This window comes from Carassius gibelio, chromosome A3 (assembly GCF_023724105.1).
Source record: "Carassius gibelio isolate Cgi1373 ecotype wild population from Czech Republic chromosome A3, carGib1.2-hapl.c, whole genome shotgun sequence".
Classification (NCBI taxonomy): Eukaryota; Metazoa; Chordata; class Actinopteri; order Cypriniformes; family Cyprinidae; genus Carassius; species Carassius gibelio.
In genome coordinates this window covers 27,845,249-27,865,259 of record NC_068373.1, presented here as the reverse complement: position 1 = coordinate 27,865,259, position 20,011 = coordinate 27,845,249, and the positions used below count along the sequence as shown (strand labels likewise).

The following is a 20,011-nucleotide window of genomic DNA, read 5'->3' as shown; positions in this document are numbered from 1 at the left end:
AGAGAGACTGTGGGGATGTTTCATCTTTACAACGACTGTGGATTCATTTGACTTTCTGAGTCGAAGGTCTGATTACTTCAGAGACAGCCGGAGCTGCTGATGATGAATGGAGAAATCAACACTAATCATTTGAATTAATGTCTTCTTTATGAAAGTCTGCTTTGCACTGGTCAAGGTGGTCAGGTTTGCTGGTTTTAGCCAGCGTTGAGTAAGTCTTGACTGTACTGACCTCTCATTTTGCTACCTGATCATGTGTTTTTTAAAAACCTTATTGATCAGGATAAAGCAGTATATGTTACTGTCCTTTATGGTTAATCAGATTGTACAGTATGACCTTAGTGAGATCTTGGACAAAGCCCTACAGACATTCCTCAAAAAATGCATTTCATTTAATAATATTATGTTAGACAGGAAGTGACATCATTTGGATGCTTTTTACTGCGTGGTCAGGAAGATGATGGTCTTAATTCTTACACAAATTGTACTGGTAGCATTTCATCAAGCCCATTTAAACCAGTTGCTTACTATATGAAAAAAAAAAAAAGACTTCTGTTCTTGGGAAATTTATTGACAGCTATAAACCAAGTCTAATGTAGTATTTTTTTATTAAATTAAATTAAATGTAAGTTTAGTTTAGTTGCTTTTTTTTTTTTTTTTTTTTTTTTTTTTTTTTTATAAAACCACACATCAGAGTTTTAAAAGGTCCCAAAAACTGGGGGAAAAAGGGTTGCCAAAAATGCAAACTTCATCAAAAATAATAGCATGATAAAACAACTCCTAATATTTCTAAACCTCTTTTCATTGACAGTTTACAGAAAGATAATATATGTTGTTTCAGTTGTGATAACGAGTGTAGTGTGTACTGTGTGTTGCATTGCGTGTCTCTCTTCACACACCATGTGTTTGCACAGAGTTGATTGATGAATCTGTTCGAACGCTGTCAGCTCTGATCAGTGTACAATGAACCAAACTGATCTGGACAGACACTGCTGGGACTTGATGGTCACTCTCTCTGTGTGTGTGTGTGTGTGTCCTCTACAGGTCTCAAGACGTATCTGATATCCGGGAGGAAGGTGAAGCTGGCTCAGTGGAGCTGTCCTCCATCTGCTCTGGTGGCTCCTGAGCTCAGAAAGTCTGTGAGCGCCTCGTCCTTCAGCCACAGCTCTGACATCACTTCCTCTGCCTGTGCTCTGACCCCTGCCCCGGACACAGCTAAGGTCAGACACACTCACACTTAGACCACTTACACACCCAACACCAAAATCCTTTATTCTGCATAAACTGACGTTTTAATGGGCAGCCTGTAATCACTTTCACACTAACTGATTTAGTGCAGCAGGTCTCAACTTTTTTTGTTTGTTTTGACTCTGAGGCGTACCTCTGTCAGACAAGGACTGAGGTCAAAGATATTTCTGCTACTTCTGCCAAAATAACAAAGATGCTCATTTTCAATCAACTTTTTTATTTATAAAATCCTGGAGTGTCATTATATTATAATGATTAAATTATCATTTTCATTTTATTTCTGTAATACAAAAATTCAGTATTAATTAGTATTATTTTGAAATTATTGTTATTATTGTTGATTGATTATATAAATAATTACTATTAATAATTTAATTTATTACAAACATATATAATAAATAATTAAAATAATATATTATAACTTTGTGAGTGTGTAGTCATTTTTAATAATGTGTAGTAAATAAATATCAATCAATTATATCAATATATTATCAAATATACTTATTATTAATTCATTATTTTAATATATAAAATTAACAATTTAATGTATAATATAATATAATGAAACAATGATGTCTCATAATTATAAAAAATGTATATTATCAATATTTATACGTATTATTAATTAATTATTTTAATAATTACAATTAACAAACTAATAAACTAATAAATAAAACAATCTAAAATTAAAGTAAAATAAAAAATATAAAGTTCAAATGAATACAGCGGGACTTCAAATATTATATAATAATTATATAATTGTGTATTATATATATTTTAAAATAGATAAAGTCTGTAATTCCATAACAGAATGTTACACTTTTTATTTAAAATCAGCGGTTTCTACTCAATAAAATAATTTTAGAGCTTGACATAACTAGAATTCATTACTAGAAATGTATATTCATTATCACAAATTTGCATGGCTTTTTAAGATTAAATTATTGTCCATGACTTATCCAGGTTTAGAAATAAACTGCTCAAAAAAATAAAGGGAACACTTAACAACACAATGTAACCCACAAGTGTTCCCTTTATTTTATTTGTGCAGTTTATAAATATAACCTTTAATTCCTGAAAATGTGGACTTAAACTTATTATTATTTTTTAATTAATAAAAAATACCTTGATGTTTAGCTCTATTAATTCTTTTAATCTTATATATATATATATATATATACAAATCTTTTCTGAATGTATTAATACAAATGAATATATATATATATATATATATATATATATATATATATATATATATATATATATATATACAACTAGTCGGTGTATCAGGTGCTGTATTAGGTTTTATTTTATGTAAATGCACGTCTCTGCGCATGCTGCTTTATCTCCAGTGTTCTCTGAACAGCATTATTCCATTTACTGATGAAAGGACTGCGCTGGAAACACACACACGCTGATTCATTGTGTGAAACACTGCAGTGATTTGTGGAAGGCCGCGAGGGATCACAAAGAGCACGTCAATAAGTGAACATGCCCAGACCAGATCTGTGAGATCATAATGTGCCGTGTGCAATGCATCCACCTCTCCTCTTAAATCTGAACGATCAGTTAAATTCATCTGAGTAACCTTTGAGAGGACACCACATTACCCAAAGATACTCTCGTCATTGCACTTTAATACTGATGGGACCTTGGGTTGCAAGCGATAGTGGAAAATAAGAAAGGGCAGGGCGGGCGAAGCGCTGCTCCTGTGCAAACAGCAGAGAGTCTGTCTGTCTCCGTCTGGAGTCATTATTCATCTCTGAGGCTAAATGCCACTGATTTTTAATCCCTTGCATATTTAAACGGGAAATGTTAAATGCCAGATGCAACACATTTTAGAGCTGCTTGCTAAAGCTGGCATCACTTCTTCTGCCGTTCAGAATTGGAGATAGAGATTTGAACAAACCATTTAGCATTAAACTTAGAGCAAGATGTTGAAAATCCCTGCCAGCTAACTTTGGCTAACGTTCTGGGAAGGTTCTCTTAACGCTGTGAACAAGCAGTGATGTTAAAGGAATAGTTCAACCAGAAATAAAAAATTGCATGCATTTTCTCACCCTCAGGCCATCCAATATGTAGATGAGTTTGTTTCTTCATCAGAACAGATTTGGGGAAAAGTAGCATTACATCACTTGCTCATCGATGGCTCCTCTGCAGTGAATGGGTGCCGTCAGAACGAAGTCCAAACGGCTGATAAAAACATCACAATAATCCAGTCCATCAGTTAACATCTTTTGAAGCGGTCCATCATTAAGGCTTTTCACCTTCAAACTGACGGCACCCATTCACTGAAGAGGATCCATTGATGAGCAAGTGATGTAAGGTTTGTAATACCTTGAGGGTGAGTAAATGATGACAAAGCCATAGCAATATGCTAAAACACGAAGCACACTAGCATTATGAACAGTGTTTCTCTCCTGTTGGATCACGGATCTTTGTCATGTGGTGTATTGTTTCTAACTTCAGCTTTTACTGGATGGAACATTAAGTGAAGTGGCTCTGTTCTCTCTGCTGCATGTAATTTCATTTGGTGTTTTCCTGTTTCTCTTCCGTCAGTCGGCCTGCCCCTCGTGTGGTGCGTTAGCTTCTGAGGACGGGGCGCTTCACAGCAACAGCTGCTCAGATCCTGATCACAAAACCACCAACAGCAAGGTGTGTGTCTTACACCTGATCTCAGTAGAATGAGAACATCCAGAACGTTCCAGTATTATATGTCCATCTAAACAGATTTGTCTGGTGCAAGGGAGTTTCAATAAATAATGTAACAGCTCTTTTTTTTTCCATATGAAAGGTATTATTTAATTAAAATTTCCTGCTGTGTAGATTAGAAAGTGTCAGATATTTTTAACACATAGCACCACCTGTTGGTTATAATATTCAAAAACAGTTTTAAGACGTAATAGCATACTGTTTAGTATTTTGTGAAGCTATGCTTTAAGAAACCATGAATGTTTCAAACAATAGATAATATTTGCTACATGATCTCATTATATTATAGATTGTACATGTTTCATTTAGCAAGTGTTGGCCAGTCACCATCTCAGATATAGAAAAACAATACAAATGTGCTCAGTGCTTTAAGTGGCCCAGAAGAGGTGCCGGTAGTCTATTATAGCCAAAAAAAAAAAAAAAAATCTGTTTTGTTATTTTTGATGACTCTACTCATCCCCTGAGGTAACAACAACTATATTGAAGGAGTTTTATATACAGCAGTCAACAGGCGACCTTACTAATAAATCCTTTTATTAGTTTGTGGAATTGCTTGAGCTAGAAAGAACTACTACTGAACATAAATAAAATGTGCAAAAGGATTTAGAAAAAATACCCCTTAGAAAGAGCTACTTCATTACTGCATTCAAACTTTCAAACTGACTCAAATGATTCGAGAACCAGCTCCGAATTCCCGAACTGACTCTAATGAATCACGCTCCGAACTCCCAAACTGACTCAAATGATTCGCGATCCTCAAACTGACTCAAATGATTCGCGATCCTCAAACTGACTCAAATGATTCGCGATCCTCAAACTGACTCAAATGATTCGCGATCCCGCTATGAACTCCCGAACTGATTAAAATAATTTGCGATCCCCAAACTGACTCAAATGATTCGCGAACCCGCTTTGAACTCCCGAACTGACTCAAATGATTCGCGAATCCGCTACGAACTCCCGAAATGATTCAAATGATTTGCGTTCCCCAAACTGACTCAAATGATTCGCGAATCCGCTTTGAACTCCCGAACTGACTCAAATGATTCGCGATCCCGCTACGAACTCCCGAAATGATTCAAATAATTTGCGTTCCCCAAACTGACTCAAATGATTCGCGAATCCCGCTACAAACTCCCGAAATGATTCAAATGATTCGCGTTCCACAATCTGACTCAAATGATTCGCGAATCCGCTTTGAGCCATAGACAGTAAAAGAAAGTTTTGAGCTCCCGAACTGACTCAAATGATTCGCGATCCCGCTCCGAACTCCCAAACTGGTTCAAATGATTCGCGATCCCCAAACTGACTCAAATGATTCGCGAAGCCGCTACGAACTCCCGAACTGACTCAAATGATTCGCGAACCTGCTCTGATTTCTCGAACTGATTCAAATGATCCGCGAAGCCGCTCCGAACTCCCAAACTGGTTCAAATGATTCACGCTCCAACTCCGAACTAGGAAGAATTAGGAAGCGTGCATTGTGAAGGGTGCTCTGAAAAGCGGAAGCGCAGGCAAAGGATTAAAACCTCTATTAAAACAGATGTCCAAATGAATGCGCTAAAAGCACATTTATTAATAAATAATGCATCAAGAAAATAGAAACACTTTTTTTATACTTGGTTGTAACATTTAAAACTTGCGTTTTCTGTAAATCTGCTTTAAAACGAAAAGTGCTATACAAACAAATGTGAAATGAAAAATATCAGTTGACATTTTTTTCCGGTACATTCGTCACATTGGAAGTCATAAGTCACTGTGTAATGAAGTATTGCAGGCATCGTGCTGTGGTTGTGTGCTGCACATTTCAGCAAATGTCAGGTCATCTTGGTCATTTTGCATATAAAAATATGTGCATACTCTGCACAGTATATGAAGGTGTCTTTGAGGTGTGCAGTCCAGATTTTTGTGTTTTATTCATTTTATTTATTTGCCCTGTAAAAAATATACATATAAAATGAAACAGTAATATTGTGAAATATTACTACTATATGAAATATCTGTTTTCTATCTGAATAGGCTACATATTAAAATTTAATTTATTCCTGTGATCAAAGCTGTATTTTCAGCATCCTTACTCCAGTCTTCACTGTCACATGATCCAGAAATCATTCTAATATTCTGATTTACTTATTATTATTAAGAAATGTGTTTCTTCTTTTTGTGTGTGTGTGTGTGTGTGTGTTCTTTGATGAATATAACTTTCAATAGAACAGCATTTATTTGAAAAAGAAATCATTTGTAACTTTTCAAAATTATTTAATGTTGCTTTTGATCAATTTAATTAATCTTTGCTGAATAAAAGTGTAAATTTCTTCAAAGGGCTTACTGATCACAAACTTTTGAACAGTAGTGTAAACCATAATTTAATATAGTGCCTTTTCTTATGATATAGAATTACCATTGAGAATAATGGAAGATTCAGAAAAAAAAATTCAGTCAATAAAATTAAACATCCATATTCATTATAGTAATGAGAATGTGGAGAGAAATGTGCTTAATTGTCATTGAAATAATATCACAATAAAAACGTATTTTCTTGAAGTAAAAAACTTTCTCTCTCTCTCTCTCTCTCTCTCTATATATATATATATATATAATTATAAAAATAAATAATTGGGGGGGGGGGGGTCGAAGTGTGACATGGTGACATATTTTAGTGTGATTACATTGATTTGTCAAAAACTTCTTTTGTGGTCAATGGTCACAAATGTTCCCACTAGAGAGGTCTTATTTGAGAGTGTGTTATATAATGAAATGCCCTTTTATTAACAACATTGTGCTGCAGTTGTCTCATTGTTTGTATCTTCCATCTGAATCTTCTTCAGGGGCCGCCTGGCAGGGGTCCCAACACCCTTAATGGCCTGTTAAGCCCTCATCTGGAGCAGCCGCTGACCCACAGCCAGACGTCTCTGTGTGAGATGCTGCAGGAGAAGGAGAAGAAGTGGCCCGCAGGAGGCATCAGCAGCATGGGAACCATGCCCCACTCCGCCCTCATCCCACTGCGCTCCAAAAACTTCCGTGAGAGGAGCGACGCTCACTTCGTGGACGTGATAAAGGAGGACAGGTAGGAAACGGCAGCAGTGAGTATGAGGCCCGCTGGGACAAACATGTCAGAGAAGATGGAGCGTTATTGTTTAACGGCCGCCAGCGGAGGTCATGCTGTTCCCACAGGGACACTTCATGCACTCTGATGTAGTGTGCTGTGATGTACTGTGTGTGTCCTGCACTCCTCGACGGTCCATTTCTCTTGTCTTCCTCTATAAAAGATATCACTGTAATAAATAGTTGCGTGTATAGGATTTTAGCACAAAATATTGATTCATAGTCCAGTTTAACTAGGTTTAAATTAACCCTACAAATCACCAAAGGACACAAAATGAAAAACTGTCATATTTTAAAACTAAAATATTTATATAAACACACACATATAGTTCACCCAGAAATAAAAAAATTGCATGGATTTTCTCACGCTCAGGCCATCCAAGAGGTAGATGAGTTTGTTTCTTCATCAGAACAGATTTGGAGAAAGTGAGCATTACATCACTCTGCAGTGAATGGGTGCCGTCAGAATGAGAGTCCAAACAGCTGATAAAAACATCACAATAATCCACAGCACTCCAGTCCATCAATTATTCTCTTGTGAATTCCATTAAGACATTTTGACTTAAAACTTTTTAAGATACTTTAAAGTGTCGCTTCTGTTCCAAAATACGAGTCCATAATCTGTGTTAACACTTCCTGCGGTGGAAAAGTCCATCTCCTTTTGTCCTCTCACATTAAAATCCACCAACATATCTGTCTAGAACTGTTTTGGATTGCTCTCACATTCAATCTATGCATATTTCTCTCCTCATTTAGACAAGACTACTTTTCCATTGAAAAAGGAGTATATTATGAATAGAGGACTCATATTTTAGTTGAAAGCGTCTGTTTGAAGTTAAAATGTCTTAATGATGGATTTGTTTCTTAAAAACATGCAGCTTTTCACTTTACAAGACAAAGTTAATTGATGGACTAGAGTGGTGTGGATTATTGTAGATATTTTTATCAGCTGTTTAGACTCTCATTCTGACGGCACCCATTCACTGCAGAGGATCCATTGCAGAGCAAGTGATGCAATGCTACATTTCTCCAAATATGATGAAGAAACAAACTCATCTACAACTTGGATTGACTGAGAGTGAGTACATTTTCTGTTTTGGGTGAAATCCTTTAAGCAAAATTTTCTTTGTGAAATATATTCAGTTGATTTAGTGTGACCTGGATATGTTTTTGTGTGATTCACCCATTAAAGGCACTGTACAGTTTATATATAGCTATATGCACTGATATAACTGATTTATAACCAACCTTTTTCTTTCCAGTGCAGATGTTCTGCATCCAATTGAACAGTGGATGCAGTGATTTCCTTCCCCAATCTAATGCTGTTTTCTGTGCCTCAACCTTGCAGTCTGATGAAAGATTACTTCTTCAAACCTCCCATCAACAAGTTGAGCCACACTTTCATAGACAAATCCCTGGAGTCTGCTTACAGGACCAGCTACCAGGATGAAGTAAGACGTTACTTCCATGCATATGTTGCTTTTCATCTGATATCCCAGTTTCACAATGTTTAGAACTGGTTTTAACTCAAAACAGCATCAGGACAGAGTTTGTTGCTCTGTCTGTACTGCCCTCTGGTGGTCTGCCTTTTTTAAATGCACACATGCTTAGCAGGACATACAGTATTATCAGTGGCGGCTCCAGACAATTTTGATTGGGGGGGCAATGGGGGGTCCTGGTCTTTTCAAGGGGGGTCTCATGAAAACCAACAAAAAATACATTGGACATGGCTAATAACTGCTTATTACTGCTATTCAACAACAAAAACACCTTTGCAATGTAAACAAATGACAGGCTACATTTGTTATTCATATCCTTCACACTGCACTTTCATGTCAGGTATATTATGCATTTTTATTGACATTGATATTTTTACATTTATTTCCAGATAGATATTATTGAGTTTACAGGCTAAAGTGGTCTTGCTGTTGTAAACACTGTTGCTATTGTAGAAAAAATATTTGCATCACATTTAAATTATTAAATGTGAATTGTTTTTATTTTTATAATGATAATTCAGAGAATGAGAAAATCTGAATAAGCCTTACCAGTGTTGTGATAATTATTTTTACATGTTAAAAATAAATAAGTACTGTAATATAATAAAAGTTTATTCAAATAACATAAAAAAGACCAGACCCCTCGATGCCTGTGAAACTTTTCTCCCTCAAACAGCACGCTAGTGTTACTTCTACACTACAGGCTACACACAGCAATATAAACAACGTAACTGCATGTTCTCACATCACATCGTTCTTGTAAAATAATAATAAGTAAATAAACACCAAAATCACTTCGCTGAGAATGAAACACCACTTACCAGCTGCCACGATGTTGAAATATCCTCTAGCAATTAAAAAATGCGCGTGCAGCATGAGGAATCTTCCTGGTTGGATGAGGTCACAGTCATCATGTTGGTCATCTTATTTACGGCTAAATTATTATTAATAAATTGTACTAATATTATGATTGGGTATGGGCAGGCATTCACAAAAGTTTATGTTATTACAAAAAAAATGTGAGGAAATTTTGCTTTTGACAAAAGGGCACTTAAGGGGCAAAGGAGCAGGTGCTCAAGTGAACCGGTTCTTTCGGACAATTCGATCAAATAAACCAGTTGAGAAAAAAAATGGTTCACCGGTTCTTTTGCGCTCGATGTAATGCCGTCATTGGCGATGATATCCCTTCATTCAAGCCTTTGGTTTACCCGCGCTTATAACATTAGCAAAGAATCAGTTCAGAATCATTTACCAAAAGAATCAGTTCGGTTCAGATGCGCTCTGTGTCAGTCTGCTTCACACTGAATCACACATGCGCAGTTATCATCAGCTCATCGGTTCTCGAATCGGACGCGTCCGACAGAAACGGTTCTCGGTTCAGTGTATGAATAAATGTCGAAATAATTATTATTTATTATTGTTCTGCGTAGTTTGAAGAGAAACATTTTTGGATCTTTATCCCGAATATATATATATATTTTAATCAGGAAGAGGCTGGGGGGTCAAATGGGGGGTCAAGGCATTTTTTGGCAGGGTCTTGAGACCCCCCAAGACCCCCCCTGGCGCCGCCGGTGAGTATTATACTGGGATTATTTTGTTTTTGTTTATTATTGTCAGGTGAAGACACAGACTCCTGTCCAGACGTTTGCCAGTCCAACGTTCAGCTCGTTCTTAGACATGCTCCTGTGCTGCTGTGTTCTGCTGGCTCTCTCTGTGGCCTGCTTCCTGCGACCGCTGGTTACCCAGAAGCCCCTGCCCACACCTGCTCTTATAGTGGCTGCAGTCGCAGCTGTGCTGGAATGTTTGGCTCTAGTGCTGGCAATACGGTGAGTGTGAAGATCACCATCCTTTACTCACCCTAATGTCGTTCAAAACATGCACAATTTTTTTTTTTCATGCAATTTAAAAAAAAAAAAAAAAAAAAAAAAAAAAAAAATCTGAATGTACTAACTTTTTTTTCTTCACAAAAGGTGTAGTTATAATTTTAGTTTATAATTTAAGTTTTATTAATTTTTTCTCGAATTTTTGTCTTATTAAATTATTATTTTATATATGTTTATTTAATTTATTGTTAACTGTTTTAATACTTTAAGTTAAACTAAACAAAACAATTCTAAATATTTATTTGGCAACTCAATGAAATAAAATAAGATTAATAACTTTTTTTATATTTTATTTTTTTTCGTTTAATATTTATTTTATTTTAAGTATCAAACATGGTTTTTAAATGGTTTTAGTACATTATAGTAACCCCAGCATATAATCAAAATATGCAAATATGCAACATGGCGTTCTAGGTTTGAGCAAAATTAATTTTAGAGTTTTAGAATTACTTAAGGGTGAATAAATTATTTCATTTTTGGATGAATGTATAGTTTTTTATTGATGTTTATTTAGTAGATTTAATTATTGTCTATTTTTTATACATTTTTATTTATTGATTAATATAGAATTAATTGTTTTAGTACTTCATTTTAAACTAAACACAAATGTGAAATATTGCCTTGGAAATAAGTTTTATTTTTTTTTATTTATTTTTTTAGTTTATTTCAGTTAACATTTATTTTATTTCTTGTAACCATTTTTATGGTTTTAGTTTTAGTTAACTCTTAACACGCCTGATGAATAATCAAATATGATGCAACATTGCATGTTGTTATTTTTTTTTTTGAAAATTTTATGTTTAGAATTAAATGATGGTGAATAAATGATGCTAGAAATTTCTTTTTTGGATGAACAATGTCTTATTTAAACCTGTCTGTGTGAATGAGGCCAGAAGTTTTACTTGATGTAAATATTCATCGGATCAAATTGCGTGATCTTTTTAAAGCTGGTCAGAAATGCCTCTGTCATGCTCCGAGTATTCAGAGCCTCTCAAGCTGAACACATTCAGCAAATATCACTGATGTAACAGAAGGGGACTGAGCTGAAAATCTAAAAGAATAATGCACATGGTTAAATAATGAAGAGGAATGACACGTTTAGCCTCAGTTTGAACCAGCGGGCGTCTGGATCTGTTCCAGCCTGATACAGATGTTTGTTTCATGTTCAAACGCTTCAGCATCCTTTGTAGATAAAATTAAACATTTAAATGTGTTTGATTTGCATTCAGACACTTTAAAAAGACAATTCACCCCAAAATGAAAAGTCTGTCATCATGTATTTCCATTTAGGTGTTCACAATAGACTGCTACTTTAGTCCAGAAACAGTACCAGGACAGCATAATGCACAATACACAGAGTGCATGTAGCTGTTGCTAGAGTCCTGATGAAATCTGTCTTGTCCACTCTACAGAAGAGCCTTTTACCTGGACCGTGTTCTGGACTGCACCAGGACCCTCCTCTGGGCCATTTCCGGCTGGGTTCCCCGTCACATGATCGGAGCAGTGCTGGTGTCTTTACCTGCCGTGGCTGTGTTTTCTCATATCACCTGCGATATGCATGACTCCATTCAGGTAAACACATGTGCATGTATGACACAACAAGGTTTGCATGTACAATACAGACCAAAAGTTTGGACACACCTTCTCATTCAAAGAGTTTTCTTTATTTTCATGACTATGGAAATTGTAGAGTCACACTGAAGGCATCAAAACTATGAATTAACACATGTGGAATTATATATGGAATTATATACATAACAAAAAAGTGTGAAACAACTGAAAATATGTCATATTGTAGGTTCTTCTTTTGCTTTGATTACTGCTTTGCACACTCTTGGCTTTCTCTTGATGAGCTTCAAGAGGTAGTCACCTGAAATGGTCTTCCAACAGTCTTGAAGGAGTTCCCCGAGAGATGCTTAGCACTTGTTGGCCCTTTTGCCTTCTGTCTGCGGTCCAGCTCACTCCTAAACCATCTCGACTGGGTTCAGGTCCGGTGACTGTGGAGGCCAGGTCATCATCACTCTCCTTCTTGATCAAATAGCCCTTGATGCTTTCAGTGTGAATCTACAATTTTCATAGTCATGAAAATAAAGAAAACTCTTTGAATGAGAAGCTGTGTCCAAACTTTAGGTCTGTACTGTATGTCAAATAGTTTCTTATTAATATAAAGTACATTCGTTTAGCATTTTCATCTTTTCCCTCTTCAAACAGTACTGTAGCAGTAAAGTGATGGTAATACTATGGTACTCTGATACCATTGCAGTGCACACATTCATAATAGACTTTTTTTCTTTTTCTTTTTTTAATCATTCTTACTGGAATTTTGATTAGGACATTTTGTTCTACAGTAACCCAGTCCTTGTCAGATTGCAGCATTTTCCTGCACCCATTTTCTGTCCATCTTTAGGAATAAAATATAGAAATTATTTAAAATATTAATAAATACTATAAAAATTGCAGTCACGGGTTTGTAAGAATGCAATTTATTCTTACTATACAACCGAATCAAAATAAAATGTATGCTTGATGTTCAAATGTTTGAGGTCGGTAAGATTATTATTATTTTCTTAAAGAAATTAATGCCTTCATTTAATGTGACAGAAAACACATTATCAATCAATTCTGAAAAAAAGTATCACGGTTTCCAAAAGACATGAAGCGGCACAACTATCAGAGTGATTTCTGAAGGATCATGTGACACTGAAGACTGTAGTAATGATGCTGAAAATACAGCTTTGCAACACAGGAATTAATTATATTTGCAATATATATTACAATAGAAAAAAATAGTTGTAAATTGTAACCGTTTTTCGAAATATTACAATTTTTGATTGTATTTTTGATCTGAATCTTACCAGCCACATACTTTTAAACAGTACTGTATAATGGTATTATAATATAATATTTTGTTTAAAGCATAATTACCTCCAGATATTAGGATCATATGTGAGTTTAATACAAGTTGTAGGTTTTCCTCAAAAGTATTCTAAAAGAGCTGTGAATATTGGTAAAACACAAAAACCATATGCAGTAAAGGAAACACATATCGTCATGCTAACAGAATAAATGAGCATGCTTGGCTAAGTATTCACTAAGTATGTATGGTACAGTACATCTATTATATAACATTTTATAGACGTGTCTGGAGACCTCTAGACAGCAAAGATGCAGTAATTGAATCAATGTGTTGCTGCTCTGAGTCAGGGAAGAACATAATTCTGTAAACCGTAATCCTGCACGTACTCTGCTGCGAGCATGAGCATGTTTAATTCATGTCTAATTCTTTCCCCAGTTCACCATGTTCACCTGCTGTGCTGTCATAATTGCCATCATCCAGTACAGCAATTTCTGCCAGCTCAGTTTCTGGATGCGTTCAAGCCTGGCGACGCTAGCGGGAATCACTTTTCTCAGTGTGCTCTGGAGCCCCCCTTGCAGGTCCAAACTATCACACACTGCACATATGATAACACTTTAGTTTAGGGACTAATTCTCACTATTAACTGGTTGCTTATTAGCATGTCTATTACTAGCATATCGGCTGTTTAGTAGTTATAAAGCACATATTAATGGCTTACTCTACATTATCATAATTTAGATCCCTTACTTCAGCCCATACCTAAACTTTACAATCTTGCTGACTATTAATAAACAGCAGTTAAGGAGTTTATTGAAGGAAAAGTTGTAGTTAATAGTTAGTTAAGTGTTAAAAATCAGTCCCAAAACTAAAGTGTGTGACCCACATATTACACATTTTACATACTGCAAAAAAAAAGTGTTTTGTCTTGTTATTCATGATATTTAGAAATCTGTTTACTTGAAACAACACTGCATAAGAATAGTTTTTAGAGAATGTCTTTGATATGAGAATTGTTTTTTTTTGACTTACTGCAGTTTTTCTTTTGCTTGTACAAAAGAAAATATGCTTGTACAAAAGGCATTTTTAAATATTTTAACTGGAAAACAAGTAGAAAAAGATATTTAAATGACTTGTTAAGAAGTATTTTTTTTTATCGTGTACTACATTTCAAAAGTTTGGGGTCAGTAAGATTTTTTTCTTCTGCTTTTTAAGGCTGCATTTAATGAATCAAAAACACAGTAAAAAATACTACTATTGTGAAATATTATTACAATTTAAAATGACTTTTTGCTATTTGAATACAATGTAATTTATTCCTGTGACTACTCCATTCTTTAGTGTCACATGATGCTTCAGAACTAATTCAAATATAAAAAAAAATTCAAAATTAACTTATGAATCGAAAGTTTGCAAGAACAACATTTATTTAAAATAGACATTTTTAATAACATCATAAATGTATTTACTGTCAATTAAACGCATCTTTGTTCAATAACAATATTTATTTATGCAAGTTAATGAATTATGATGCTTTTATTGGGCTTTCATGATTAATTATGTTATGCTAAAACTAATCCAAAGCTATGTCGTTGTCCTTTTAGCACTTGGGAACATTTATTTTTGAGGTAAGTTAAGGACTATGAATACTATTTCATTTTCACATTTTTTGGATTGATTTAATGCTGGGAAAAGTCTCATCCTAGAGTTCATGTTTTGGTTTCAGCAGTTGTCTTTCTCTGTATCCACCAGATCCAGTGACTTCAACAGCAGCTTTATTGAGGTCCAGTCCCCCGCTGAGGATTCAACCCGACTGCAGGACCTGCTCGGCCCAGAATCTCTGGTTTCCTTTTTCCTGTTGCTCCTCCTCGTTTGGTTCCTCAACCGCGAGTTCGAGGTGAGCTACCGTCTACATTACCACGGCAATGTGGAAGCGGACCAGCACCGCATCAAGATCCAAAACATGCGGGACCAGGCCGACTGGCTCCTGCGCAACATCATCCCCATCCACGTGGCCGAGCAGCTGAAGGTGACCCAGAGCTACTCGAAGAACCACGACAACGTGGGCGTCATCTTCGCCAGCATCGTCAACTTCAGCGAGTTCTACGAGGAGAGCTACGAAGGCGGGAAGGAGTGCTACCGCGTCCTGAACGAACTCATCGGGGACTTCGACGAACTCTTGCGCAAATCCGACTTTTCCAATATCGAGAAGATCAAGACGATCGGCGCCACATACATGGCGGCGTCGGGGCTCAATACACAACAGTGTAGCGATCAAGCCCACCCACACGCTCACCTGCGAGCGCTTTTCGAATTTTGCTTAGAAATGATGCGCGTGGTGGACGATTTTAATAAAAACATGCTTGGCTTTAAATTCAAGTTGCGAATTGGGTTCAACAACGGACCCCTTACCGCCGGAGTCATCGGTACCACAAAGTTACTCTACGACATCTGGGGCGACACGGTGAACATCGCCAGCCGGATGGACACGACTGGAGTTGAGTGTCGCGTTCAGGTTAGCGAGGAGAGCTACTGCGTGCTCAGTGGAATGGACTACGAGTTCGACTACCGCGGTACTGTCAACGTGAAGGGCAAGGGTCAAATGAAGACTTACCTTTACCCAAAGAGCTCAGACAGCGGACCTGTCCCTCAATACCAGCTCTCGGTCTCTCCGGAAATCCGAGCGCAGGTGGACGGCAGCATTGGACGCTCGCCCACCGATGAGATCGCCAATATGGTCCCAGCGGCCAGCGCTAGTAAAGTAGCTGCCTCATTCTCTGTGAGCTCAGGGCTTACCGGACAGGGATTCACTGGGAGAGACTTACCCCAGAAGCTTGGAAGCAATGGCACGTCCAAGACTCAACGATCTGTGTCTGCCCTAGGCCTGACTTGCATACCGGAAACCAACTTGAGATCAAGTCCAGCGGTTCTCGGTAAACCACCGGACCCGACTTTGACCTCTCCTACTGTCCGAGGAGAAAACACAGAAGCTGTTGCAAAAATGGAGGGAGAAATAGCGTATATGGGCGAAATGACAAAACTTTGACTTGAAACAAGCCAACATTGTTGTCGCTGTTGAATTTACCCTTTAAAATCACAGGCTCTCCATTGGGTTTGTAGTGATGTTTAGGGATGTATGTTAGCGTTGCATCCGTGTATGTGGAAAGTTTAAACACACCACCTTGAAGTGTTTATAGCGCTAGTTGAACCAGGAGATACTGTCACATCTGGATGGTGGCGGTGGTAGACTGTAAAAGCTCAGAGGAGCCATAGAAACCATTTCTACATGGGATGAGAAATTCTGAGGAAATGCATTACGTCTGAAGTCACATCCTTAAGTAGTTTATTTTTGAATATTATTTCCCTCTAGCTCTTACTACTGTCTGCCTTTCGTGAGTGGTTTTCTTTTAATGAAGTGCCTTTAGGATGATGGCATTTTTAATAAAGGTTTCTCAATCAAATCTTTAGCTGAAGATCAGAAGGGTTAAGCATGTAAATTTGACGTTAGAAAGTGCTTTGATTTTTGTGAAAGTATTTGATTTATTTTGGAATATTGGTAGATATTTGAGATCTCTCTGTTGGACATTCATCAATCAGTATTCAACACAATTTTACAAAACAAAACTCTATATTCCGATGATTGCTGTTTTAAAAAGACCTAAGATAAAACCATCGCGTTGAATGGTGCATGGCCTAAAGTACCTGTAAAGAAGTATTAGCGAAATGTAGAGCAAGCTATGGGCTAAAATCATCTACAATCAACGATTTCAAGCATTTCTACAGTGTTTAATATTGATGCATGTATTCCTACCTGTCTGATTATGGCCTTTCTGTCTCTTTTCCCGTGATTTGTCCTGTTGCTCTGCACTTTGCAGCTAAAGGCTTGATTGGTTGAACAACACCTGAATTTCTGATGAAATCGAACAGTGAGTACTAAGACGACGTGGCAACTCTGTGTTAATGCAAATGAAAAGGACAAAAATGCATTCATGAATTAGCATAAAATACAAAAATGGGCATTGGTTTTAAGATATAGACTCGTTTGCTTACGAATCAACATAAAATCAACATGAGCTCTTCTAAAAAAAAAAATCATTCCTAGTTTCATTCTGGGGCGGGTTGCATAAACTGCCTAGACTAGTCTTAAAATGTTAGTCATCTAAATAATTTTTTTTCAAGACTGGTCATAACTTTTAAAAGTCAGTTACAAAAAGGCAGACTGTTCTAATGTGAATCCAAAAATTCGATTACACCTTGGCTAACTTCTAGTTGGTCAAACTAGCTTGTGAGACGCAGTCTTAATGACTGTCTTCTGCTGGACGATTCATCCGTGCACATGGTCGAAAAAAGCAAGAATGTTTGTCTTTGCAATCTTTTATCAAAATTTAAACTTGCTCTGCCTCTGGAATGACTTTTCTTTTCAGTTGATGCCATCTAGGCTGCACAGGCATGGAAAATAATGGTAATCATTAGCTAAATAACATTGTTTTAGGCTTCTGTTGTAGGTAGTGCAGCAATTAAATATTAAACTGATTACAGCAATAATAGCAAATATTGATAGATTTGAAAACAACGCTTTAAAATTGAAGGTACTCTGGTCAAAAATCTTCAAATTCTGATGAAAAATGCTTGTATCATCTACGTCAATAACTGATGGATTAAATTAAACCCTATCCTACTTTTTTTATGCGATATAATGTTAAACTCAGAATTACATCATGTGAGGATTTGAGCATGCTGTTTCATGTGGGCTTTGATTTTAATTATCGTGCGCTGACATCTTGTGCGATAAAAGTTAATTCAGTTAGTTCAAATGTGAAAAAAGAAACTTTGACTGTACTCAAATCTAAAGAGATAAATAATTAAGTCACCATAGTGGCATAACGGTTGCAAGAACTGGCAATAATCTAGGTAACATATAGCCAGTCAAATGTACAGACTCATGTGAATATTAGAGTAGATTAGACCAAAGCCTTGACTCTGCCTGCTTGTCTGTTGATGTGCAATAGTAAAGGGTAAATTATTGTATGGAATATTAGCAAAAGGAAGTAGATTTCAATCTTTTTAACATTGAGCTTTGTGAGTAACTTAGTCTGCACTGACACTGCATACATTTCATGACTGTCTCATGATTTAAGAATAGATGTTTTTACCTTTTGTCTATGCTTTTCCTCTTATCTTGGCTTTATGATGGGTGACCTATATTAGTTTAAAAGGGTTGTGTGCTCAACGATTTCTCATGCTTCACATGCAGTGGTGATATTAATGTGAGACAATGTGAAATCATAACTTTTCTTGACACTGCTGTGAACTTGCAGTCTGCCAAGAACCAATACATTTAAAAGGGAACTGTTATAAAGAGTGATTGATTTGTCAGTGTTTTGCATTGTATATATTAGTGCCTTTAACTCATGCATTGGCCAGTCAGATGACATCATCCTGATTATCTGTTCATTATCATACACTAAATGCTCGTGTAGGATAAATGTCTTGTGATCTTTAGCGCTGTGCCTTTTCTTAATAATTAGCTTGACGTGTCCATTTTCACTGTTATACTCCTTTTGAATGTGAACTGCTCTTCATTTGAAATGTACAGGATGAATTATTGTCATTTTACTCTAAGGTGCCATTCTAATATGTCATTTTATTCTGTGCTGATTTTGATACTGTTCAGTTGATGTGATTTTGGTGACACCAAGCATAGCAATCCATGTATTTATAATATATTTTATAGGGCACAACTTTTGCTAAATAATGAAAGTGCCCTTGCTGTCTAGAGGGGGGATGAGCACACAACCCTTATGGGCTCGGTTTCAGAGTAATTGAGCAATATAAAACTTGATCCAACTAAATAAGCATTACACTTTAGCTTCAGAACATAGCTTGACGAAGCACATTTGTGTTTTTTATCACTTGTTTATGGAAATGTGCTCCTTATGAAGTTTCCATTCCATTACTTCTGTTTGAGACTTTGAGGACATTCAAAAACACATTTAGGTTGAATGAAAGGGCTGAACTAATGTATGATAACGGACACATTTTTTTTATTATTTACAATAATTTGAGGAGGCCCAATTGACGATTCCAAGCAATTTGTTGTAGGAAATGTGCATGTAAAATTTCACACACAAATGTGTGTGTTAACAGAAATATCACACACTGGGACATCGTGCCAAAGAGGATTCAAGAATGTTTGATTCTGAGTTTCTCTCAAGTTTCTTTGGATCTAACTTCACTTATAAACTCAATATGTATTCATTCGTATAAAGTTTGTTTTTTTCTCCTATGTTTGTTCATATGTATTGCTCTGTGTGTTGACATATATATATATTTTTTTGTATTATTTATATCCGTGCATGTGCCATACTGTAACATTAAAGCTAATGGATGAAAAGGGAAAGCCAATAATACAGTGTTGAAGTCTGCGTTCTGTCTGCTGATTTGTAATGAATCTGGGCTACCTTAGAAGTTGACATTAACAATATCCTGCACACACACTCCCACACAAGTCTGATTTGGGGATAAACCATTCTAAACCATTTTATTCTCATCAAGCATGTCTTTTTGTATACACACAGCTGTATTTACAAAAGTTACAAGAATGTGCCATTGTCTGCTAAAATATTAAGTGTTAATGCAGTAGCCTTCTGCTGAAAAAACGTATTACAGAACTCTGTGAATATGTTTTCATTTAATTTAGAGATATATCAGTG

At 36.3% G+C, this 20,011-nt stretch overlaps 1 protein-coding gene across 2 annotated transcripts in view; it reads left to right on the top strand.

The window, feature by feature from the left end:
• The window catches only part of LOC127955411 (adenylate cyclase type 9), a 46,154-nt gene extending 26,448 nt beyond the window's left edge, over nucleotides 1-19,706 (top strand). The window contains exons 3-11 of one of the 2 annotated variants that reach the window (XM_052553456.1): nucleotides 1,042-1,217; nucleotides 3,805-3,900; nucleotides 6,786-7,024; nucleotides 8,411-8,513; nucleotides 10,179-10,387; nucleotides 11,857-12,016; nucleotides 13,737-13,879; nucleotides 14,903-14,926; nucleotides 15,051-19,706. In XM_052553456.1, the coding sequence (XP_052409416.1) occupies nucleotides 1,042-1,217; nucleotides 3,805-3,900; nucleotides 6,786-7,024; nucleotides 8,411-8,513; nucleotides 10,179-10,387; nucleotides 11,857-12,016; nucleotides 13,737-13,879; nucleotides 14,903-14,926; nucleotides 15,051-16,344 (2,444 nt within the window). In that variant the 3' untranslated portion in view covers nucleotides 16,345-19,706. The remainder of the gene's footprint in view (nucleotides 1-1,041; nucleotides 1,218-3,804; nucleotides 3,901-6,785; nucleotides 7,025-8,410; nucleotides 8,514-10,178; nucleotides 10,388-11,856; nucleotides 12,017-13,736; nucleotides 13,880-14,902; nucleotides 14,927-15,050) is intronic. The other variant, XM_052553457.1, reaches the window with a different exon arrangement.
• Nucleotides 19,707-20,011: the final 305 nt, after the last annotated feature.